The sequence below is a fragment of the Buteo buteo genome, chromosome 7 (assembly GCF_964188355.1).
Source record: "Buteo buteo chromosome 7, bButBut1.hap1.1, whole genome shotgun sequence".
NCBI classification, from domain to species: domain Eukaryota; kingdom Metazoa; phylum Chordata; class Aves; order Accipitriformes; family Accipitridae; genus Buteo; species Buteo buteo.
This window is the reverse complement of record NC_134177.1, coordinates 13,993,861-14,018,060: the sequence shown is the minus strand read 5'-3', so window position 1 is coordinate 14,018,060 and position 24,200 is coordinate 13,993,861. Positions and strand designations below refer to the sequence as shown.

Sequence of the window (24,200 nt, the reverse complement as noted above, 5' to 3'; positions counted from 1 at the left end):
GGAGCAGAGCGGAGCAGAAGCGCCGGCGGCGGCCTCGGCCCCGGCCCCGGCGCAGACAAAGGGCTGCCCCCCTCCCCCAGCGCCGCTCCTCGCCTGCTCCCGGGGAGAAGCGGCGCGTCCCCGCCCCGCGGAGGGGAGCCGAGAGCCGGGCGGGGAGGGCGCCTAACGCCGCTTCTCGCCGGCTGGCCCCACCAGAGGAAAAAAAAAAAAAAAAAAAGCGCTTTTTCTCTCCTTTCTTCCCCCAATTCCCCCCAAACCGCACCGTCCCGTCCAGCTCCAGGCCCCCCCAGGGCGACCCCCTACCTTCCTTGACTCCGGGCAGCTTGGAGTGGTCGATGCCGATCCCGGCCATGGTGGGGGTACTGCTCGGTGGCCGGGGGTCGGGTCCTCGCCACCACCACCCCCCCCCCCCCCCGGGTGAGGGCAGAGCCGCGGCGGCGCCACCCGCGCCCCGCGCTCCAAAGTTGCCAGCGGATGGAGACAGACGGTGCGCCCGGCCGTACGGCGCGGGAGAGGGGACAGAAAGCGCCGGGGCGGGGCTGCCGCTCGCCGCCCCTCTCCCCCCTGGGGAGGTGGGTGGGCGGGCGGGGGGTGGGGGGGACGGGTTTCCCCCCCCCCCCTCCTCCAGCGGCGCTCGGGCAGGGCAGCCTCCTAGCGCGTTTATTTATAGTTAATTTTACTTTTTTTTTCTTTTTTGTGGGTTTTATTGTCGGGGCGGGTGGAGACCCCCCCGCTACGGCCGGAGCGGCTTTTCGGACAGCCCGGGTTCCCCCGGCGCTTTCCCGTGGCGGATCCCCTCCGCTCCCCCTTCCCGAGCCTCCCCGCCTCCCGCTGGCCGGGGAAACCACAAGACGCCCGGGGCGAGCCTCGAACGAGCCGGCGGCTCAGCGGCTGCCGCAGCCCCTGCCCGGTGCTCCTCGTCCTTCGGGGGGGGGGGATGTAAGGGGGATGCGATGAGCTTGTCCGTCGGGACGGGCCCATTTCGGGGGGGCAGTGCGGAGGAGAGATTTCTGGCCAAGGAGCACCCCGAGAGGCCTTTGAACCCCAGTAGCGCTCTCCTACAGGTTGGAGCCAGCCTTCGGCAGAGGTGGGGGGGACCTACAGGGGCGGTCCACCTTCGTTTTCCAGCAGCGAAGCAGCAGCGTGAGAGGATGTCCCCTGGGAAAAGGGCAGGAGACGAGAGGAAGAGGATTTGGGGTTTGGGGATGTCTGAGCTTCTCTGGGCTGTGCTCGGCACAGCCAAGCACTCGTGTCGCCTGTTGAGCGTTTTGGTCCTAAAAAAAGCGTGTCTCTCAGGAGGACGCAAGCAGCAGATGAAGTCAATATTACCACGTTTGAAATGAGTGGCCTCCAGCTTCTATTCTAGTGTCCCGTGGCCCCTGCGCCACTGGCGAGTACGGGGATGCAAAGGTGACGGGGCTGAGCCCACCCCCTGCTCCCCCTCTCCAACAGGGAGCTCTGTGCCCTGGGCGACTGCGACGGCACCCGAGAGGGAGACAGTGGGATGTCAGATCTCAGAAAAAAAAAATGGCAGAGGGAGTAATACCTCAATTTTATTAAAAAGTAAAAACATTAAAGACACTGCAAAAAAAAGAATCACTATCCAGAGGGTTAGCCTTGTGCTACTCCAGAATTTTCCAGTCCCGTTTTCTGAAACTCAGGAACTGTCTGTCCTTAATTCTGCCCCTTTGGAATGTCACTTCATCATCCCCAAAGCAGGTATGCATAGACTTTGTCTTTAATCTGACTGCCTTTAGCTTTCCTTCAATCTCTCAGCCTTCTCCACAGAAAAGGTCAGGGAATTGTCTATATTTATGATCCCTTCTCACTTACGTGCACGTAGCACGCCTCTCCTGTGTGCTGACACATGCTGAGAGCCGATGACACTTCTGCCTAGAAGGCCGTCGTACTCATTTACCGAGAGGTGAGTGGTACACAGGATGACCCCTGCTACGCGGCCACTCCATATGATCCTACAGATGGGGATTAGTCACAGGGTCTTGTCCCTCCAAGGGGCAGCTCACACAGATTATCTCCTGTCACCGTCCCAGCTCTGCCCAGCTCCTCCCTCTAATCCCCCTGCCATTCACACAAGCAATACAACCGGACTGCTTGCAAATAATCCCTGTGGTCACAGCCAGCTCCATACTCAGGAAGGGTCTAAAAGTCCATTTCTAGTTTCTTCTAAATTCGAGTTTTTCTGAGCTCAGTATGTTCCTCTGGACACCCTTCACGTTTCCCTAATCAAGCTTTTTGATCGCTGAATAATCATTTATTATTGGACAAAAGTGAGGATGAAAGAAGAGGCCAAGCAACCAGGAATATACAGGAGAAGCGGCACAGAACGTACTGATCTGACACAGGTCACAGCTTTGCAAAACTGGAAAATGGTTTTCTCCTGCCCTTCTCTCGGTATAAGGTATTCAATACAAAGCAGCAGAAGCTGAAAGCCTGAAGCATTCACGTTTACACAGCAGCTTTAATGCAACAGAGCTACCTTTATGACCCTACATTTATGAACACAGCTTTTATGCTGTGCAGCCCAGTGATCATGCGTTTTACTCCATGCACACAGCTCTTTGCTCTAGTCTTCAGTAATTAATTTGTATCATATTAAGTTGTCTGGCTAGGGCCAAAACCAGCAACATAAATTTGTCATAATCTGCACTGCCCTCAAGAGATACCATGTTGGACTGATGTGACTTTGGCCGCTGCTAAGACAGAGCTGTGTTCCTGGCTATGTGTAGCTTCACTAAAGCAAGATCTGGTAACCGATGCTCAGGATCACAGCAGAGTAGTTCCTGAGGTTCCTGTCCTCAGGTTTCTACTACACAAATTATGTGGCTCCTCACGCCTTCCTGGGGCTCCCTTAATCATGCAAATTTGTTTGTTTTTGCAAGATCTGCGGAAGCTGAGTGATAGCAGTTGGAAGGTGAGCTCTGCTAGGACCCAAGGAAACTAAAGGGAGACAACGTAAGTGACATTATTTTCTTTGGTGCTGGAAATAAGGGGAGCATCTCTAGTTGTCAGAGCACAGAAAGGCTGGAACAGGCTCCGGGGAGGGGTAACACAAGCAAAACCAGAGAACAGCATTTGTCAACACTGTTCCCTAAGGCAGAGTCCTACACACCAAAGTATTTTCTTTGCATTCTTGACATTGGACTTCCCTCTCATCTTCACTTGATTTTTAAGCGATGTATTCAGATGAGGTCTCCAAGATGGGAAGATGGCATGAATCACTGGAAGATTATAGAAGGTTTCAAACGCAGCTACAAAACCCCAAAATGATCACACCGGGATGGAGGATGAGAGGGGATTAAACAGGATCCAGGGAACAAGTTACTAATATAATGCTAACACTGCAGCAGCATCACATCTTATGGCCCCAAAGGGCTTCTCATTGTGGTAGATCTCAGATTACCCTCCAAACTCTCACTTGTGTCTAAAAGCTGCTGCTTCTAGGCAAAAAGCATGGAAGGTGTTTCTCTGTTCTGCTAGACTGACATCAGCTTTTCCTGTGCAAATTGTACAGCATCTAGCTTGACAAATGGTATAAGTTGCAGTGGGTAGATGAATCCCAATAAAGCTAGGAAGACTAACCACTTTCTTTTATTGAAGATAATAAGACGGCACTTCAATCTTTTATAAAAGCAGGTACTTAATCTCACAGGAGCTTCTGTTGGAAGACAAGCCCATCTCATTTCCCAGGACAAAAGCAGCTGGGAAGCTGATGCAGAATTTGAGCTGAAGTGCACAGCACACACCTTTAACTCTTCTCTCATGGAGTAACTTCATTCCGGAGGGAATTTGCAGGGCTCTAGTCCAACCCCCTGCTCAAAGCAAGACTGGCTTCAAAATCCAATGAGGTTGCTCAGTGCCTCGCCTAGTTGAGTTTTGAAAATCTCCAAGGCTCGAGATCACCTCTCTGAGCTCTTGTTCCATTCTTTGCTCATGGTGATTTTTCTCTTTATATCCAGTTGGACTTCTCCTTGCTGCCACCTGTGACCCTGGACCCTTGGCCTTGCACTGTGCACCTCATTCAGCTCCATGCTTTCCAGCAGCTACTCGCCATGGCAGACCCCACATACTGGGCACACCATGATCCAGCAGACAGCTGTGGGCAGGGGCTCAGAGATGGCACTGCAGCTGGGACTGTGCCACCACACAACTCCTAAGCCCCAGGTTGCCCCAGGACTGGGCACTTTCCCTACCTGCACCCAGGCATCTGATCCTGCCCCCAAACACACGTTACTCCTGCAGTGTACCCAGATTGTCATGCTAGTGCACGACACAACACTTTCCCAGCTCTCACAGCACTGAAAACACTCCTGAAGGGATGTGCAAAGTAGAGGCTGGAACTGTTAAAGACAGATAAAAGCAACACTATCTGGGCTGGCCCTTAGAAAAGCCATAGTGAGCTTTTAGTGGCAGGAGCTGCCAGGCAGAGCATTGGGACCAGGTACTAGCAGTGCCTTACGCTGCTAAGCTCTTCCTGCAGACAGGGAGAGACAATTTTGTTCTTGCTTCTTAAATAAACTGGGCACTTCTCCAAGTGTCCTGCTGTCATTTTAGGTCAACAGGATAACAACAACTGTGAAATAAATTAGGCCTCATCAAGATGTTCACTTTCAACAGAACAGGCTTTGTTAAAGTTTCCTTTATGATGGCAAGGCTAACTTCCAACTGATGAGGCTGCTGTGGGAATAGACACAGAGCATAATGATCCTACTGGCTGGAATGTGTGCATCACTTAATGGTCAGTGCAAAGGGATGGAATAAAATGGTTCTAGGTGTCTCATGATATCAGGTGCTGCACAAACCCATGTCCAAAACCTGTGGGTCCAGTGGTGACTGATGCCAGGAGACTGACCTTCCTTCTCACCTGAGCTGGGGACACGTGCTTTTGTTTTTCTCCTCTTTGACCCACTTCAGTCATTAACCTCCCTGCATTTCTAAGCTAAGACACTTCAAGAGAGGTTTGAAGTCCTGTGCCAGAAGGGGCCGATGAGAGGAAGCAAACATTACAGCATTGGCAAGGAGCACCAAGAAGCAGGTGTGCGATTTCTGTAGGTAGCTGAATGGTGCCTGTGGGAATTCAGGCTCCCTGAAGAACAAGGAGAGCAGGAGCCTGCAAGAATTAAGGTATTATAAAGCACACCAGGGGTAATGAATGGGATGATTGCAAAGAATGAACAAAGAGGAAACTAAACTTGTGCTTACATGTAACGTAATGAGGGGCACTAGGAAAATCATGAGCTGTGCATTTACAGAACAAGGGCTTTTGTTGACTTTCAAGTTGGAGAGAGAACCCATGCAATCTGAAGTCAGGTACGATGCTGCTGCTGACAGCTCGGTTACTTGCACAGAGCAGATGTTTGTACAGGCTACCCTAGAAACTGCAAGGTGCAAATTAGCTCTGCATCTCTGCCCGCAATTTTACATATACGCTTGCAAGGGTTGTAGTTTTGGTGATTTTTTTTCTTTTTCCCCTCAAGTGAAACAGTGTTAAGTTTCACATCAGCAAAAGAGACCGAATGCCTTCCAAAAGATCTCCTTTACCAATGAAAGTGAGAAGTAATACTAAAAGTGGTACATTTGCTACTTTCTTCCCTCATCTGCTGTGCATCTTTCCTTAGACTTGTAAGTCAGAAGAACAGAACCCACCAGAACAGTATGTTATTCACTTAGTGCTCTGCAGAGAGGTGCCTGCAAGCCCACACAACAGAGGCATAAGAAGCCTAATAAATGTGGCAGGTAGTGGTGAAGCACATTGGCCGTTCTCAGCTATTCACAGTCACTACTGCCTGGATGAAACATCAGCACACTGATGTTGTTAGGAGTTTGGGGGGGGCTGAAGTCAGTGCAGTTCTTGCCTAGCAAGGAGTTTGCTATAATCCACCCTCAAAAATTTCTAGGTCTACCTAAAAATCACCTCTTTTGATTTCCACCTGCCTATCCTTCTATAGATTTATAAAAAAAAAAAATAATAATCCTGTGTTATGACTTCTGCCAGCAAGCTGCAGAGTGGCAAGCAGGCCAAAAGGTGAGGGATGGATGTGTTCTACAGTCTCACTTGGATCCGTCATTCCAAGTCATGATTTTGTATATGCAAGTTTACATCCACAAAGCATTCTTGTTCACTCAACAAAACACTATTTTGCATATGCAGAAGCTATCATGGAGTCTCAGCAGCCCTGAGTGCAAATGAAAAGCTAAGTAAAAAGACAGGCTCTCCAAAATGCAAGGATTATGGTTGTCTGTGCAAGTTTCCTCAAAACAAGACAGATCTGTGTACCCTCTAAGCCCTCCCTTGGGTGACCTGCAGTGAGAGTTTTCCAAAAAATGGGTAACATTTCTCAATAAACCAAAAGGCCAGATGATGAGAGCTGAGAGGAGGAAGAGCAAAAAAGGGGAACAGCAGTGTGAAAGTTGGTGCTGTTAGCACACAAGGTTGACCTCCACAACTTTAAAAGTGCCCCAACCAGCATTTTTAGCAGGAAATCACCCAACCTTGTCTACGCAGCCATGTTACACAAAGCGGTACATGTACAAGCTACATTCAATTTAGACTTGCTGAGGGTGGCTGATTGAAGTAGAAGGAAGCGTGCAAAAGTCAGGGGAAACATTCAGAGACAGGTGGATGCACACACTCAGTCCCATATGATGGTTGCTGACCACACCAAAGGATCCTTGCAGAGGTCCTTGATGCAGATAGCACTGAGCATCTTCAGCCCAACATCTGCAACAGGAAAAATCAGGAGGCAGCTCATTCCTCTGCGGTCACACTGGGAGCTGCCAAGTTCACGTCAGCCTGTGCAGCAGCCAGTGAATTTTACCAGCTGGTGGCTGCAGCGTGGTCTGGAGGACACAGTGCCTCACCAACAGCAGCCTTAGAAGTTCTGAGGGACTAGGGCTTTCCAAATACATAACCCCCTCCAGGCAGGTAGCGCCCTGTGTGCTAGCTCTGCAGAAGCTATCCCAGAACCAGCCCAGCAACCCTGGCAATTTCAGCCAGAAGCCAGACCAATTAGCCCACCTCAAGTGCCACACTAATATGCACATATGGCTTTTTGGTGGCCAAGCTAGGCTCTCCGCCTCATTGGAGAGATGCATCAGCTCCCTGGGGACAAGCTCAGGCAGCCTAGCACAGCCTGATGCTACTCAGTAGAGATAACATATCTCATGCTTGGTTCCCTTTACTTTCCCCCTCTTTCCAGATAGTGGCAAGCTCCATCGGAAGCAACATGCTAGACCACCACTTTGGGTCGTCCTGGCTTTACATGCTTACAGGATAAGTGATAGTGACCACTGATACCAAATAAATGAGCTGAGGTCTGCCATTATTGGCAGGGTGATGGGCTTGTAACCATGTTTGGGGAGGGCAAGTCCCAGCTCTAGAAATTGCCTCTTGCTGGCCACGTACTGCTTTGTTACCTCAGTTGCCATTTCCACAAGTGGCTGTTCTCTAATGTCCTATGAATGATGGACAGGGAAGAGGTTCTCCAGAAAACTCGGCAGGCTCCTGCTCCAAATCACTCTCAACCTTCCTACTTCCACTGCCTTTACTGGGAGACTAGCTTCTGTAGGTGACACTGCTCTTCCAAATACACCTCACAGCACTCAGTGTCTCTGCCAGGTTCACGGGCACTGCTCACACTCATCATCCAGGATGGAGTCAGGACTTGCAGAAGATGAGTCAGAACAGGGGGCGATCAAGCTCAGGGTAAATCTGATGGTATAACCAGGTCATTCCAGATCATGCCTCTTCAGGACATTGTCCTGGCACAGGGGTCAGATTAGTCCCTACACAGCCACACCAATATTTACCATTCACTAGCATCACTGGAAATTACTTTGAGATCAGCAGGTCACAGCACACTTCAAAGCAGAAGAGGTTTCTATATTGCCTTCATCACCTCCGCCAAGTAACCCCAGTCAGTAGGGATGGGAGACTGAGCCTGGAAGAGGTACTCCAGCTCAGGATTAAGAGACAGAGGCGAGAATCGTACCACAACTGCCTCTGCTCCCTACTTTCTCTCCATGGGCTGCCTCCTCCCACATCCAATGCTTTCACATTCCCGCATTACTCTTTCGGCCCCTCACTCCAGGAGGATACTTTGGAGCTGGCTTGTTCTCTGAGAAGTTGAATGGTTTCCTGGCAGCCCCCAGAGTGGATGTGAAAGCCAGGCAGGCATCCTACCCTCCACCACCTTAACCACGAGGAGCTGCTTCTTTTTAGTATGATGCCCATCTGATGGGAGCTGGTGATGCTTCCCTCTGCATGCTCCCTTGGTTGCTTGCAGTGAGGTGGCAACTTGAGCTGGTTTACACTCTGCCTTGGACCTTTCCCTTTTCTTTCTCTAAGCAAGGTTAGTTAAACCGTAGCATCTAATTTTATGGCAGTAACAGGCCAAGCAGCAGCTGAGTCCTGAAGACAATCACGTAGAAGGGGGAACAAATTGCATGAGTCAGACTAAAAGCTTCATAAATATTGACTGGTTTTAACAGTCCCCTAAGGAACAGAGAATCTCATTTTATAACTATATGTCCCTCCCCATTACGCACTCCCTCCTCTCAGGGAGATGCGAGGGTGGTTGCTCTCCTGGTTTATGTGCACAATATTTTAATTCCTTTCTGCAGTCAAGCTGCTCTGTCAGGGACTTTGCACCACACATCAGCAGAGTATCTGAGCGCCTTCCAGTGGTGCTTTAAATAACAGGACTAGGGTGGGTTTTGTTGTCTCAAATTTGCCCCAGGGTAGGAGTGACACAGTCAGAGGAGAAATCAGATAATAAACATGTAAGGCATGAAGGCTGAAGAGGACAGGGTGGTTTTCAGCACCTTCTACTCTGAGTCCTACCAGGTAAAGCACAGCTGGAGACAGAGGAGCAGATAGATGCAATAGGAACATAGAAGAGACAAATGGTGTCAGGTCTACAATGGTGATACAGGCAAGAAAGGCAGACACTGTGGAAGAGGGAGAAAGGACTTGGCTAAAGAAAGTGGAAACAGTTTGTTGGGCATGTGAATAGACAGAGGTGATAGAGGCACATGGTGGGACAGGGGGGGTACACTAAATCACTGCCCAGGATGGGGAGCAAGATGACTCCTGCTTATCTGACATTGCGTATGAAGCTCACCTCACCCCTGCTGTGAGGGCAGCTCCCCTTTCTCACCTACTAAAAGCTCACCAATGTCTCCCTGCTTTGTCAGGGCTGCCAAGCCCCTACCCTGCCTTTCCCTCTACAAGGCATGCCCTCTCCTCATTTCCAAACTTTGTCACACACCCCCCCCCCCATCTTATTCTTAGAAATACTCGAGGCAAGAAAACAGTGATACATGAGTCTCCCCATACATACAGCACAGTATAAAATCCTGTCTCTACCAGCTAAGACTACCTGGTTGCAGCCAAGTCCCATCCTTGGTGCAGAGGTTGGAGGACAGTTCACATGCCCTTTCTCCCAGCCTTAAGTAAAGGCTGTTCCCCGACAAGGCCTCCCACAATGGGTTGTTTGCTTTGGAACCAAGCAAATTATGGTTAAGTGAAGACCATAAACCCATGGCAAAGCCCATGGATGCTGTTGAGGCTCACCTGAAATACCTGATGCATGTGATGTTTTCATGTGTTCTCAGGAAGCTCTGGAAAATAAGAGAATATCCTCTCTCACTCCAAACCCCAAATATACAGCATACAAAGTGGTCTGCGGACCTTACACTCCAACCTGGCTCTGGAAAGTAACCCTTTCACGTTCTCCTGCTTTCAGCAGCTCAACACTGCCTCCTGCATCTTACAACTCACTCAAAACCCAAACTGTATTCCCTTTGTCTAAGTCTTACTCTGAAACAGTAAGGGTTACTGCTTTGGGGTTAAACTAAATTAAGATTATTGGGGGATTGCATCTCTTCTAGAGGCAGTCCTAGCTTCATTTCAGCTAACAGCAAAGCCCAAAGTGACTTCAGAGAAACTGGGATTTTGTATAACATACATGAAAGCCTTCACCGCTCCAAGATCTACCAGCCTACCTGGCAGAGGAGTCTAAGCACAGAAAGAAGCTGAACATTTTGAGGAAGATGATGTCTGAGAGCAGCAAGGGCAGGCTGCTCCCTAGGGAACAGGAGGCCACGTGCAGTGATGCTGTCAGGACAGGGACCCATCCCAAGGCGTTCAAGCAGGGCAGGCCCCGAGACAGCAGCCAGATTCAGTCAAGAGTCCCAGGGATCAGGGAAGCCCTTGACAACGAGGCAGGTCCAGGGTCAAGCTGGAAGTCAATCCACTAGTCAGAATCAAGCCTGATGATAGCAGCCAGGGTCAAACACAGCCCAGTGAACACCAGACAGGTCCACACTGATGGAACACGTCCAAGGTCAAGCAGGGAAGTCAACCTGCAGGTCTGGCTCCAGATCAGTAGGGGCCACAGGCAGGCTGAGCTGCAGACCAGCATTCCTCCAACGCAGCTCAGGCAAAACCAGAAGGAGCCCAGGGCTGAGCTTAAATGGGGCTCCTCAGCCTGTGGGCAGAGACGGTGGTGGAGGCCCCAGCTGAGGCTGCTCGGGACTGTTAACACCCTCAGGGCCCTGACACATGTACTCATCTCTCTCACACTCAGAGCTGGTGCACCTGAGTTTAGTGGCATCTGCCTGGGCCAAGTTTTCTCCATTACTGCCCTCTGGACTGGTTGGCTTTGTCCACCCTTGCCAATTTTCCCGTTTGATTGTGTTTGATTACCTGAAGTCTGCATAGCTTTATGAAAAGAGAAACTTCTGCGCGAAGAGGCTTAGACAGACTAGGACTATGGGAGGTAGAGATGGAGCTCGCATCTTCATGTTCTCACTATCTTTGAGTTCTAGACACAAGTGCTCAGTGGATGATGTGGAAGATATTATCACTGAGTGAAGTAATAGGGAGAATATGGAGACTTATGTTGTTTTCCTATTGAGAATAAAATAGGTAAGAACAATAAAATGTAATAGTTTTTCCAGCACCTGGACAAATGGGCTAAAAGCAAAGGAATTTTCCAGATGGGAGTCTTACAGAAGCCCAACAACTGCGAATCAACCATCTCGTAACTGCAACAAATGCAAAAAGTCCACTAGCATCTGGCAGTGGCTGTCGGGCATTTGTCCACCCACCCACCCACCCACTGAGAGCATCCAGCCCTCACAGCATCCAGTAATCTCCCTTCTAGTATGTAAATGGAGAATGGCAGTCCCTCACCTTCACCAGGGCCCTCACTTGGAAGGACTGGCACACTCTCTATGTGAGTTGCTTTGGGGGCTGAACAGTTGCAGTGACGCAGAACTGAAGTTTCTCCACAATGAAAGAGGAAATCCCAGGGAATAACTCATCTTCCTGAAAGAGCCTGCCAATAACCCATGATGCCTTATAGCCAAGGGTAGGAAAAAATGGTCAGAGATCTGTAGATTCTGCATAAACTTATATGAGATGGAGAAATCCACCTTCTGTATCAAGGCAAAACAATTTCACAGCACATCTCAAGACAGACTGGTAGGGACCTGGAAAGCCATTTAATACCAAGTAAAAATGGACCTGACCTTCCCTTAAGAATATAGTTTTGAGTCAGAGCTACTCTTGTCCACCCGGGACTCCTGTGCAAGGTGGTGCTCATCAAGTTATGGCCTCTGCCTCATGGGGCTGCTCACCTCTGACCAGTTTGAAACAGGCAGCTTAGGGAGACAGAGGTGGCTGTAAAAGTGTTCCCAGTAGGACATAGGTGTCCTTCAGTCCAAACAGAACTTTGTGAAGACGGGGAGTTGACCACTGGTTCATGAGACTGAGGGAAAAGATAAGTTTGGTTTATTTGTACATATTATATCTGCAGGGAAAATTTTGGAATATTTCCTCAGTAGAGAAGTATTCCTTAATGGAAGCATCACATTCATTTTCCTAGGCACTTCCTGCAAAAAATCTGAGCCTCTCCTCCCCCATTTTTTAGTAAAAAGTAAATATTAAAAGGGATATTAAAAGGCTAGTAATTCTATAGTTATCCAAGGTGCATAGCAAGTTCTAGGGAGAGCTGGGGACCAGAAGCCAAAAGCCCAAACATGGAAATCATATTGTCTTTTAGTTAAGATGAAGTGCAGGTACCATCCAATGAAGCTACGTTGGGTAATCTGGCATGATGTGGTGTCAAAGAAGCACACAAAGTGAGTCACTAGGAGTGTATGTACAAGTCAGAACTTGGCCAAAGGGTAGTACAGATGATTCAGTTCTGCAGAAGAAGCAGAAGAGAAGAATGAAGTTTAGGGCTGTTACTATTACAATAATTTTCTTGGTAAGGTTGTAACAGAAGACTAGTAGCAGGTCCCTGATCAATAGTGATGGACAGGCTGCAAACAGAAGCCAAACCAAGCTGTAGTCATGACCTGAGAAGACATGGAGTGTGTGTGATGTGCCTCAGTACTTCGCTCTCAACTAATAAAATAAGGCTGTGCAGCCAGAACCAGCATCTGACCTTCCACTTCTTTTTTTCGCCAAGAAAAAACTGAAGACAGTTGCCCATCCTTGATGTATTCCATAGCTGCTGCCAAATCTGCACTCCCCCACTCAGACATAATCCCAAAATAGGGTGTGATGCCTTTCCCGTTGACAAAGGCATAAGTCACGGTGAGCAAGACACACTCAACATACTCCAATCAGTCAAATGAAAAGAGCTCTCCCCCTCTGTTTCCCACCACTTCAGCACTCATTATATCTCACATTAATTAATATAGGCACTAGGAAGTGAGATGATAAATTACAAAAACCCATTAACCTGATTCTGTCCAAACTGATGACATACGGCAACTCGAACGTTAGACAAATCTTCCTTGCTAATGTGGGAGTCCTCATGTCTGAACATCATTAAAGCAGCAGCCCCGAAAAAATATTTTTAATGTATGTACGTATGGAATGTATATCAATGTGCGTGGACAGTGCACGCCTGTGCGAACATCAGAATTCATTAGATCAGTCTGATATGAGATGTATTGAACAGGTTCCATCTGACATCCGTTACTGGGTTGTTCTGTCCACTCCCAAAGGAGTGAATCATATTGACAGGTTGAATTATATCTCAAGAGATATTTTTCTCCCCTCCTCCAAAGGCCATTTGCAATCACAGCACATCCACTGCCTCTTAAAAGTGAGCTCATCTGGCACTGGGTTGCATTGAAGTCCTCCACCGTGCCTGAAGGAAGAATGCTTTTGGGTGGTGGGAACGTGGAGAAGATGTGGTCTGTCCAGCTGTTCCTTGGAGTGCTAACCATCTTGACCATCACTGTGTATGTCCCATCTACACATGGAGAGCCTTTTTTACTACAAGGTAAGCTGCAAAACAGACCAGATGACACAGGTAGGTAGCTATCTTTTTGCTTTGCTTTGCTGCTTGTCATGGCCAATGCAACCCTCGCTTATCTGTGAAAGAAAATAAAATGAACCTTGAGCTATACTAAGCAATCAATTAACATGGGTGCTACCCAGAGACTTGTTCATATTGGCATGAGCTAAAGCTGTCCTGGTCTGCAGCTGGTTGTATGATACATTCTGCTAATCAGTAAAAATATCAGATCTGGTGAAATCTGGTGAGGGTAGCTCTTTCTCTCCCAAAAAGAAAATTTCCAAAGAAAAACATTAAAATATCAGAGAGTAGCAATTCCAGTATGTACCATATGAGATTTGACAGCTCATAAATGTCAGTAGTAGGGTGCTGCTGAACTTTTTTTATTCACAAAACTTCTTTTTATATGTTCTTCTCCCATAATTTAAATTAATCTTAGCTTGAATTTATTCTGCAGGGAAATGTCAATCATTAATCTTCTTTCTTAAAGAGACTTAGCAGTGGAGAAAAAAAAAGAGCAGCTAAATATAGGCTTGGAAATAACATTGCTTTTCAAATGATTTTTCCTCTTATATCACCTATTTATTTTTCTAATGACAACCAAAACATTCCTGAGGCCACTCTATCTAAATACTGCTTCTGTTTAGTTTTTACTCAAGTGTTTATAGTGTTTTTTTTCTGTAGCAAATCCACCAAATGACTAAAAGTAGCTATTATAAAATCATAACTGTCTTTCAGACTTAGGAATGAGGTTTATAGCACTCCACGCTAACTGCAAGTTTTACACACTGTGTAGCTCTGCTAACTCCCTCGGGTTTATTTCTAGAGATCACAATCAGGACCAGTGGCTTCAGCCGCAGTGTGAGGCAGGGTTGAATCTGGCCAAATACTTGGAGCATCTCTTTGGCCAGGGCCCCTCTGCTTCTGCAGATTTATGTGACTTGAGCTAATGGAGCTGATTCCCACATACTCTTGAACGCCCTTACGGCTCATCTGGTACAATGTTTTGTCTCACATGTATAAAAAATAATTGCATTCGTCCCATCACAGCTATGTAGGGCTGATGGCTATATGAGACCATTTTCTCCTTTCTCACCTCCTTGAAAGGAGTGAGCAGAAGTCCTAAAGATCCTGGAAGAAGAGAAAATAAGACTTTCTGCATAATTTCTTAGTATTTTCCATGGATTCCGTAGGCATGTTATAGGGCTTTGTAGGGTGTGGGGCAGGGATGTTCAGACCAAAGATTTTGGGGAATGACCATTCTTCCTGTCAAGTCTGGCATCCATTCTGTAATTCTCAAAAAAGAATGCAGCATTCAAGTTTCAGATGATTCTGGAAATCTGTTCAGCAGAGCTGGGAGGGTCTCAGAGCCTTCAGGGCTCTGATTAGTTCCATCCCATGTGTCCATCGGTTTCTGCTGAACCCTTGCCCTTCACAACCATTCATTTGAGGGCATAACCACAACCACTAAAGCAAAACCACTGAGAAAGTTCCCTAAAGGCACCTCATAGAGAGGTCCAAATTGCTTTAGGACAGCAGCTTGGGGAGGTTTTTCCTGGAAGACAGAAAAATTCTGCATGGCCTACAGCTACTGTAAAAGGCTTCCTCAGGAATAAAGAGGCTTGCTTTAAACTCCCCCACGCTTTGGCTCTGTTCAGGAAGAATCCTTTAATACCACTGGCAAGCAGACAGAGCAGCCCCAAGGCTGAGCGAGTGCTAGAATAGACTGCGAGGCTGCAGGGCTTTTCGGCTGCGGTACCCACACGTCAGCCCTCACGAGGAGCGGGTTCCCACCTCTATCAGCCCCGGGAAAGTGGGTGGTGTGAGTGGGGGGGAACACCTGCAGTTTTGAGAAGAGAATGTCTCGTGGGTTGCTGTCTGGCTTTGCGGAGGCAGCCGCTACATCTGCCTCGCAGAAGAGGTCGGGACTGTCTAAATCAAGGTGATGTCTCCAGCTCTCTGCAGCCAGCCATGCCGATGAGGCTGCAGTGAGACTGGCCAGCAGCCTGGAGCTGGCAGGGAGGGTTTTCCCATGCTGCACCTTTTCCCTGCGCAGCCCTCACTGCCTGGACATTTTATTCTGTGCTCACACATCTTCCCCTTCCCTCGAGCTCCTTCCGCCCTGACGAAGTGCTGACAGGAGACATTTTCCTTCCACTTCTTAACCTTCTTAATTTTTCTTTTAATGTTGGGGGCTGGACGGTCCATCCTGTTTGTCATTAGAGATCGAGAAAGGTGTGTTTTATGTGCTGCAGAGAACCGGGTGCTTCCGGAGAGAGAAGACACAAACCACGAGGACACACTGCTGACTCTGCTTCTTAATAAGAAACTCGCATGGCGGAGACCGGAAAATATTGGTAAGTGAAGGGGATGGGAGATCTCAGCTGCTCGAACCTGTGTTTGCATGAATGCAAGGAACCTGCTCCTCAGGTTCCTCAGAAATATCAACTGCTCGGAAAGTGGAAGCACCCGGTATGGTGCCTACATGTGATTAGTGTCAGATGTTCTCCGTCATGGGGCTCCTGGACCTGCTTTTCCAATGCGATGTAAAGCTGCCCCAAACCACGCGCCCTAGATTCTCAAACACTCGACACTGAGCTGGTGAGGGAGCATGTACGTGTACGTAAGTTATAACAAGAAAAGATGCTGCCGAGTCGCCGTGCCCCCGCTATCCCTGAGACATTGTGTACTATGCCTGGGGCATGGGCCAGCCTTGGGAGTCACCTCTCCACCCCCACCCCATACAGCCCCAAGTGCTTTTGCGAGACAGCTCCGTGTCTTGCTGGTACGCTAAAACCAGCAGCATCTTGTGAGCACACGGGGCAGTGGGGCAGCATCAAGATTTTGCAGAGAATACGGCTGAGATCCCTTGGGGTCAGGTGTAGGTTGGGACGAGGGTAGTGGGACCTCCTCTCTGAGCCCAAGCCCCTGCTGCTGCTGGAAGAGGTTGAGACAACGGGGTTTTCCCACACGGCGGAGAGGCCAAGGACAGGCCACGTGGAAGCTTTTCCTGTCCGTGCTCTGTGAACAGACACCAAATTTCAAGCCACCCGCATGTGGCTAAACTCAGACCCGCTGAAGAGAAGCTTGGGCTTTCCATAACACTCCGCACAGCGATCACAAGCGCCGTATAGATTACAGGGGTCAGCTATTCCCACGGCCACCGCAGCCAGGGGAGGGTTTGGGCTGTATGTGGTGGTCTCAGAGCAGGAAGCTTCTCTTCCCTGTGAAAACAGCCGAGAACGGGGCCCAGCAAAAATACTGTTATGAAAACCCATTCGTCAAAATCACTCAGTGCTCTTCCCCAGCCCCTTGTTAATGCAGTGAGGCAGTGGTTAAACAATCCTGGGACAAATAAACAAACACAAATAAATCAAGTCCTTATACTAACAAAGGCATTCTTCTCGCAAAGGGGATGCATTCAAGAAATAACATTTTTATGATTGGTTTACGGATTATTGCACTTATTACTCCTAGAGGAAAGGCTGCATTTTATGCCAGACAATTGAATATAATGAATCTCCGAGCAGAGCACAGACAGAGGATTTACAGCAGGCAGATTCTCAAGGCTTCATCCATAAATTAACTTCCTTCCCCCTGCCTGAGATAATCTGTTCCAAATTTCGACCACTGTTCATTTTCTATTCATAGCAGTCATTGGCCAAGCTTACGGTTTGCGGAAAGTCAAGCCAAAGCAGGCACTTGAAAGTCTGAAAGAGGTAAAAATGTGTATAATAATAATAATAATAATAATAATAATAATAATATCGTAAGTGGCACTTTTGACTTGTAGATATGCAGGCCTGGCTGTCTTTACCTTGTGGATATGTAAAGACACGCTTAAGAGGAATCTGCCTGAGGTCATGGCTGGTAGTGCCAGCAAGAGAGCCCCCACGTCCTGACTCCCAGCCCATCCCCATCCACAGACCATCTCTCAAACCCAGCCCTGATGTAATGGATTTACTTAGGAACTGCTGCTTTTTCTGTTGGATGAATATCTGTCAGAAAATATTCAGGATTTTTCAACTGAATTGTTTCCTTCTCGAAGGAGAAACTGAGAAGGCAGTCATCTCTTTCTTGGCACCCTCCTGCTTGGTTTCAAATGTTTTAAAAAAAAGCCCAAGTCTGGCGATGTGTCTGTATGCTGAAGTCATATCTGAAATCAGGGGGAAATATGTCCTAAATCCCCTTGGAAATGCAGACCAACTCCTGCGGCCATGTTAGGAGCAGACAAAGGAGGCAGCTCCGGGGCTGGTTTTTGGCTTTCTTGTGGGGCCCAGCAGAGACATTTTTAGCTATTTCCTGGCTTTTCTACTTATTTTAGTGCATTTTTTCCCAAACTGGCACTTAAAACCAGCTGATCACTTTGCGTTCCCCTGCCAGGAGAACTGCTGTAGTCCAGTCGCTCAGCTTTGACTGAGCTCATTCTGTCATGGTGCTTTCCATTGTTTCATCTATTTTATTAAAAAATTAACTGGTTTTGACATCAGTTTGAGTCTGGAATAAGACACCTCAGTCCTCAAGAGGAGTGAGATTGAAATCCCCCTATCACTTCCTTCAGCTTGCCCTATTGCTAGTCCAGGACCTTCCCAACTCAGCTGGAGGTTTTAGATCCCATGCATAGGCACCTAACTCTCCCCTTGTCCTGGATGGGATATCTCAGGGCAGTTCATTCATCCGTCTGCATTCATCCGACAGTCTAGTACAGTACTGCTTAGCCTTGAGATCTCTCAGTCTGACCTGTGAAGCTGGTCCCCAGGTCCCTGTGCTCCCCTAACATTTAGAATTGTGGAATCCATGCACTCACTGCTATGTTACTTTTCCTGTTGAACCACTCTGCCAACCCTGATGTTTGCTGACTTATAAAGCAGTAAGTTATGCTAGGCTAAATCTGTGTCCTCTGACTTCTGCCTGCATGGGTGATGTGAGGATAAACAAGTCTTACAGGAAGCAATGGGCGTTCATGTAAAAGGCCAGTAACAGAAAAGCCAGCATTAGAGATTTACTGTTATCAGGATAAAAATTAAAAAAATAGCAAAGAATTTCACCTGAGTTGGTGTCACACAGTATGGGACCTTGTTGGGCCAAGTCCCCTAGAGCCTGGTGAATGATAAAGCAGCCTCCCTAATAATGGAGAATTAGGGTAAAGTCCCATAGAATTCAGCAGCAAAAGCCTGCTTTTCTGTCACTGATTCTGCTACCATAGATTTGGAGATCACTAACAGGAATTAAATGATAACTAGGTCTTTTCTTGTCAACCCGTGAAGAGGTTAAATTAAGAAACTGTTTTTGATTTGGGCTTTGGGAAGCAATGCAGATACTGATGTTACTCTCTCCCTTCTCACAGACTGGGAGCTGGCAAAGAAATTTGAAGAGCTTGAACAGGTGAGAGGAGCAAATGCACAGACACGTATATGCATACTGTTGTATGAATAGCTAAACTATTGTGCATACTGTCTTTATGCCCTATTCTTCTATCTTTGCGTGCTGCTACTCTTCATCCTGCTGCTATAATGTAAGCATGTATCACACAAAGAGAAAAGCAGAACCTGGGCTAAACGGCTGCACAAGCTGGAAAAGATAAAAAAAAAGAGCAAAGCTATAGACTAGTGCAATAAAAGCTGAGGCAGCTCTTGCCTCTGCCACGAGTGAAAGGCCAGCAAAGGCCAAGCCAGGAAAAAAATAAACGCCAAAGGAAATCTCCATGGAAGAAAAGGGAGGGCGAAGAGGTGGTCATGCTGCCTTCCTAGGCATTATATCAGCTGGCTGCACTAGGTAATGGGTTGAAGTTAGAGGGATAGCCACTGCACACTTAATCCAGAATGATTTTTGTCTGGGCTCTTTACTAGTAAAGGCGGCCCTACCCAGGGTCAGAGCCCTGCTGTGCTGAGCAGAGTGTGCACACACACAGATAGCAAGAGGAAGACCCATACTACACCCAGTGCCCAGGAACAGGGAAAAGTGTCCAGCAACCTTGACATGCTCCCACTGTGCCCCAAACCCCGCAAGCAATGGAAGCCCTTTTTCCTCTTTCTCAGGCCAGGTCCAGTGGTACGCATGGATCCTGGAGATCCTGCTGGGTTCCACTTGGCCCTTTTCACTTCAGGTTGAAAAATCACAGTGTGGCATGCCAGATGGGAGGCTGCCAGCTCCTACCCTAGCCCAGTCAGTCCAGTGCTGAGGGACATTAAGCTCTGGCTTCCTGGGAGCAGCGTTGCCAGAGCAGAAGTCTAGAAGATGGCTGTAGATGTTCCCAGTCTACTAGAAAAGAGTAGCTACAGATGGAAGAGAAATACCATGGACTTTCCACATTATAACCAAGGGAAGTTAGCAAGAACGGGGGGGGAGGGAGGGGAGGGTCAACACAGAGCAATGGAGAAGTGATGCTCTCTGCTGCAGTGGCTGGATGCCTAAAGACCTCCTGCCCCAGCACTGACTTGACTCTTAGTGGTGCAATATCCTTCTACACAGCTTCCTCTCCACACGGGTTTGCACCCTGGGGTGGGGGGGGGGGAAGAGCAGAGAGTGTCTTCACTGCTGCCACCAAACAAGCAGCTTAATGGGGGAGGACATGAAGAGGTGTGAGTGCTCCAAAGGCAGCTCCTCCTGGAAGGGTCCCACTCCAGAGAAGACCCTGTCCTCCCCAGGGATGCTGTCAGCCAGGCTGCCTGTACCTCCTGCCTCTGAGCCGCCCTGCGCTTGCCAGCATGCTGTGGAGCTCCTCACGATGGGGCATTTCTTTACTGCTGTGTTTGTTTTTAAACAGCTGGAGAAGTTGAAGGATCAGCTCTCAACTGAGGAAGGGTCAGAGGTGGCCTATGCCTTGGAAACTCTCTCAGCATCCCAGCCCAAAAAACGTGGTAGGTTTTGGGTTAGAGCCCTGCAGCCATCCTGTCGAGCTCTCATCTCCATGGCTTCCTTTCTGCAACAAAGGCAGTGACAGTAAGCATGCCCCAAATATGCTGAAAAACAGGTTGGCAGCTTTTCTAGCAGTCCTGGCCCTCTCTTGTTAATGGCTGGCTGGTTTAGCAGCTCTTGAGAAGGACTGTGTACCTAACCCTGCCTGCTGTCAGGGCAGATACCCGGGTCTGCACACCCAGGACCTCCCTGGAGGCAGTCAGTGTTGCATCCCTCTTTTCACAGAGGAACACGGAGTTATATGAGCAACGAGCGCCTGTCCTGGAGGGGGTGAGTTCTGTATGAACACATCACCACAGCGCACCCGTCGCTTTGCTCTGGGCACAAAGCTAGCGCTGAAGGCATAATGAGGCATGTGGGCTGCATGCGTTCCCCTCTGCCAAGGTCACTGCCTCCCTACAGAGGAAAAAAGAGCACTTGTTTGTGCTGCTGAAAAGCAGCTAAAAAGGATGTGGAAATCAACCAAGAATGCAGGGAACTAAGATCCGATAGGTCCCCCAATTGGTCTCCAAGCTTTGTCCAGTCTGTATCCAGTGACTCAAGAGCATATCGCGCCAGTGGTCCTGCAAGACTGCCCCTGACAAGCACATGGACGATGCCCTTCACGCTGGCTTTCAGTGGATTCCTCCACAAAGTGGGGGCACCTGTAAACCAGAAGTCACTGATGACAGATTTGGCCTAAAAACAAAAGAGCTAGTTCTGCCTTTATCCCACATGCTCTGTGCATGTGCAAGCTGACAACCTGCCAGACAGGCAAGAGAAAATCCCTTTGTGCAAGGCTTGCTTAAGTACTTAGGTGATCCTTAGACAATCTGCAATTTATAAGCAACCCTGGAGGCTGTCATTAATTTGGCTAATCTAATTCATGCCCCCACCATTCTGGAAGGTTCAAATGTAGATAAAACTACTTCCCCCCTGCCAGGTTTAAATCAGATTCTGCCAGAAATTAAAACAGAGAATCTTTGCCTTCATCTAAAGTCCTTCCAGTCTGGCAGGAGCTCGTGTTTCAGCATGAGCACTGCTGATTCAGTAGAAGCTTTCTCCCAAGATCCTGCTTTCAAAAACCAGGTAGAAATCTCTTCTCATACTTGAGAACAGGAGACCTACGCAGGATTCAAAGAACAGGGCATGCTGGTGATACAGCTATTTTTTCCAACACCGAAATGTACATACTTCCCTAATCTAGTCTCCTTAGAAGATCTCACAGAGATCAGTGTTGTTTGCAGGACAGTTAGCAGCAGAGTGATAGACTGACTGGGTTTTAAAAAAAATTGTAAGGACCAGATTCGGTCTCTCCAAGTCAGTAACCTGCTCTTCCAGTCAACCACAGGTGAAAAACCCTGCACACGTCTCTTGAGGCAGCAAAACTGCTGGCCAGTAGACAAGAAAGAAAAAGCAGATTGCTGATATTGCTGAAGTAGAGCAAAAGGAAAAGCAAACCCTTATAAATCAAGGAAAACGGAAACAACTTTTAGAGCCCTTATTTACATTATATGCAGCTAAAAGAAACACATTCTAGAGGTGTTATATGAAGTCAAAGCTGGTTATTGAGGTGTCCCCAGAAACCACAATGCTGGCCTCACACTCTAACTCTCTCGAGACATGGGGCTTTGGAAACCCACTCCAGGGCTAGAGCAGGAAGCTAGAAAAAGTCCCTTGGGTGCTAACATCCTTCTCTTGTATCTCTTCCCAGCCTGCTTTTGGAAATACTGCATCTGAAGGCTTGCCAGGACTGGAGGATGAAGATGAGCCCTTCCCCAAACTTACTTGCTGGGTATTGATGTGTTAAGAGTTTGTTGTGTTCTCTCATCGTGCTGCTAACTTGGATGCCATCCTCCACGACCGCACCACAACCAAGTCTAACAGGGACTGTGACAGGAGCTGGTAGCCCACTACCACTCTTCACTGTTCCTTCCTTCCAGGTTTAACCTACTGTCATCTTCTACTTGGAAGATGCTTCCCCACGTTCCTTGCTGTCCTCTGCGTGCCACTCAGTCCGCTGCTGCTGTACACTCTTCCCCTTCTCACCAGATCCCCCGAGGCACCAAACACTCACTCGGTTCCCCTGAGCTTGGGCCTCTGCCCACATCTGCAGACGTTGCTCACGGTGGTGTCTGGGTTCCCCGTCGCCTCCTACGAGCAGGTCTGTGGTGACTTAACACCCGCTGTTGGGACAGGAAGGCAGACTGGGTGTCATGGGAAGGGCTCGGGGCTGCCTGCCGCAGCTTGCTGAGCCAGAGCTGTTCCTCACCGTGTCCTGTCAGCGTACGCAGTAGGTTTGGGGGAGGACAGGCACAGAAGTCTGGATCCTTTGGATGTCATTCCAATAAAGATTTTCTGTTGCACAGAAGCACGTGCTGTTTTCTTTCTCACCTCCTGAAGAGGCCCAAAGGGCAGCACATTTGCCTTGATGTAGGGTCTTGTTACCTTAATGTTCATGTGAAGCTTACAATGGAAAAAAGGCTCCCAATAAACACCTAGTATAGCAACACTGGCCTGTTTTAATGTGCCCGAGGAAGAGGCCCTTCCTTTTGAGCAGAATTAGGAATGAGAGTTGGGTCTTCCTCATGGGTATGTGTGAGCTGCTATCCTCATAGGACTGGACCAGACTCACTGATTTTTGCCTACTCACCCCAAAGAGATGTTTTGGCAGAGATTTTTGGCTCATCTGGCTGGTCAGTGCAGATGCTGGCTGGCTTTTTCTACTGCAGAATTATGTCTGCTCCTGTCCAAAAGGAAGAGATCACAATCCATCAGTGGTTCCTACATATATTCATCTTAAGTCGTGTTATCCATGTTTATTTGCAAAAACAAAGGACCATGTTCCCAAGGGTGCAGAATAAATCCTAATGTTACCTTTGAGGTTTCCAACAGTGTAAATAAGAGCAGAACCTGGTAGCCGCTGTGAATGTGTGGACTGATTTTGACTAGAATTGAACTGTCTCTCCAGCCCAGTCGAGTCATGCTATTTAACTGTAGCTTGCATACTACATATTCTGCAAAACTTTACCTCTCCCAAAGCTGTAATTACCATGCTACATTCATTGCCTTGGGCTCTGGCAAGAGTCGCACGCTTACCACAGCAGTATCTTGTATGTACTTCATTAACAGGAGATCTATTCATCCTATTACAGGCCAAAGCCAGCATCTATGGAATAAAACCAGCTTGATTATATCAGTGAGGTCTAATGACATGCAAAATACAGTTTGCTGTTAACATTAATTCTTTGTTATTTCCTTGGTAGTGATTCAGAACACGTTTCCCATTTTTTTGTTGCTTTTGTGTAAGTGAAAAGGTATGTGGGAGCATACTTTCACATACCCTGACAAAAGCTCCAAATCCAGCAAAAAATTATAGCCTATTGCCAAGAGAAGGGTCCCTCTTTCCTTAAGAGTTTGGTGCTTCATTTGAAAGAGAGGTGTATTACAAGAGCTGCACTGAGTGCCCCAAACTGGTGTTCAGCTCAGACGCTTTCAGCTTGCAGGAAATCCCAGTGCAATGAAAGGCCAGAGCAGCAGGCTCCATCTGTTACCTGCTAGCTGTAGCTGTGCCTTGCCGACCCGGTCTGACAGCTCATAGGCAAGTCAGGAAAAGGAATACAGCGTCTGTGGCCATTTAACAGCTTGCTCTGATCCTACACACAGGAATTTCCTGGAGTGCAAAGCACCATGCTGCGTAGCAGTGATCTGTAGCCCACATGGTGTGCTACATCCTATCAGCACAGTTACTCAAGTGCTCATGGTACCCAGACTACCCCACTATTTTCTCACAGGCAATATATGTTGCTGTGTTAGCTGCTTCTGCTGGAGTGACGAATAAGTGTTGAATGCAATTCATTTACTAATTCAAAGCAAATGTGGTAATGCTCTCCTGCAACTCACCCTCGACACATCACTGTAGGGGTCCTGTCCTTTCTCCTAAACATGCAGAACAGAAACTCTTCT

At 48.1% G+C, this 24,200-nt stretch overlaps 2 protein-coding genes across 3 annotated transcripts in view; one reads left to right on the top strand and one right to left on the bottom strand.

The window, feature by feature from the left end:
- Positions 1-877, bottom strand: part of CCDC50 (coiled-coil domain containing 50) — a 45,054-nt gene extending 44,177 nt beyond the window's left edge. For both annotated transcript variants that reach the window (XM_075031637.1, XM_075031635.1), the window contains exon 1: positions 304-877. In XM_075031637.1, coding sequence (XP_074887738.1) covers positions 304-352 — 49 coding nt within the window. In that variant the 5' untranslated portion in view covers positions 353-877. The remainder of the gene's footprint in view (positions 1-303) is intronic.
- Positions 878-13,198: 12,321 nt separating this feature from the next.
- Positions 13,199-21,974, top strand: UTS2B (urotensin 2B). Its single transcript, XM_075033242.1, has 5 exons — positions 13,199-13,322; positions 15,593-15,694; positions 18,685-18,722; positions 20,104-20,197; positions 21,949-21,974. Exons 1-5 carry the CDS (start codon positions 13,199-13,201, stop codon positions 21,972-21,974), a joined length of 384 nt encoding a protein of 127 aa, XP_074889343.1.
- The last annotated feature ends 2,226 nt before the right edge of the window (positions 21,975-24,200 follow it).

What these genes read in the sequence shown, in the direction of transcription:
- UTS2B (XM_075033242.1), top strand. Translation starts at nt 13,199, where the DNA reads ATGCTTTTGGGTGGTGGGAACGTGGAGAAGATGTGGTCTGTCCAGCTG. An exon ending in AGAGCCTTTTTTACTACAAG is followed by an intron (nt 13,323 to 15,592) that starts GTAAGCTGCAAA and finishes TATGTGCTGCAG; the next exon opens with AGAACCGGGTGCTTCCGGAG. An exon ending in AATTTGAAGAGCTTGAACAG is followed by an intron (nt 18,723 to 20,103) that starts GTGAGAGGAGCA and finishes GTTTTTAAACAG; the next exon opens with CTGGAGAAGTTGAAGGATCA.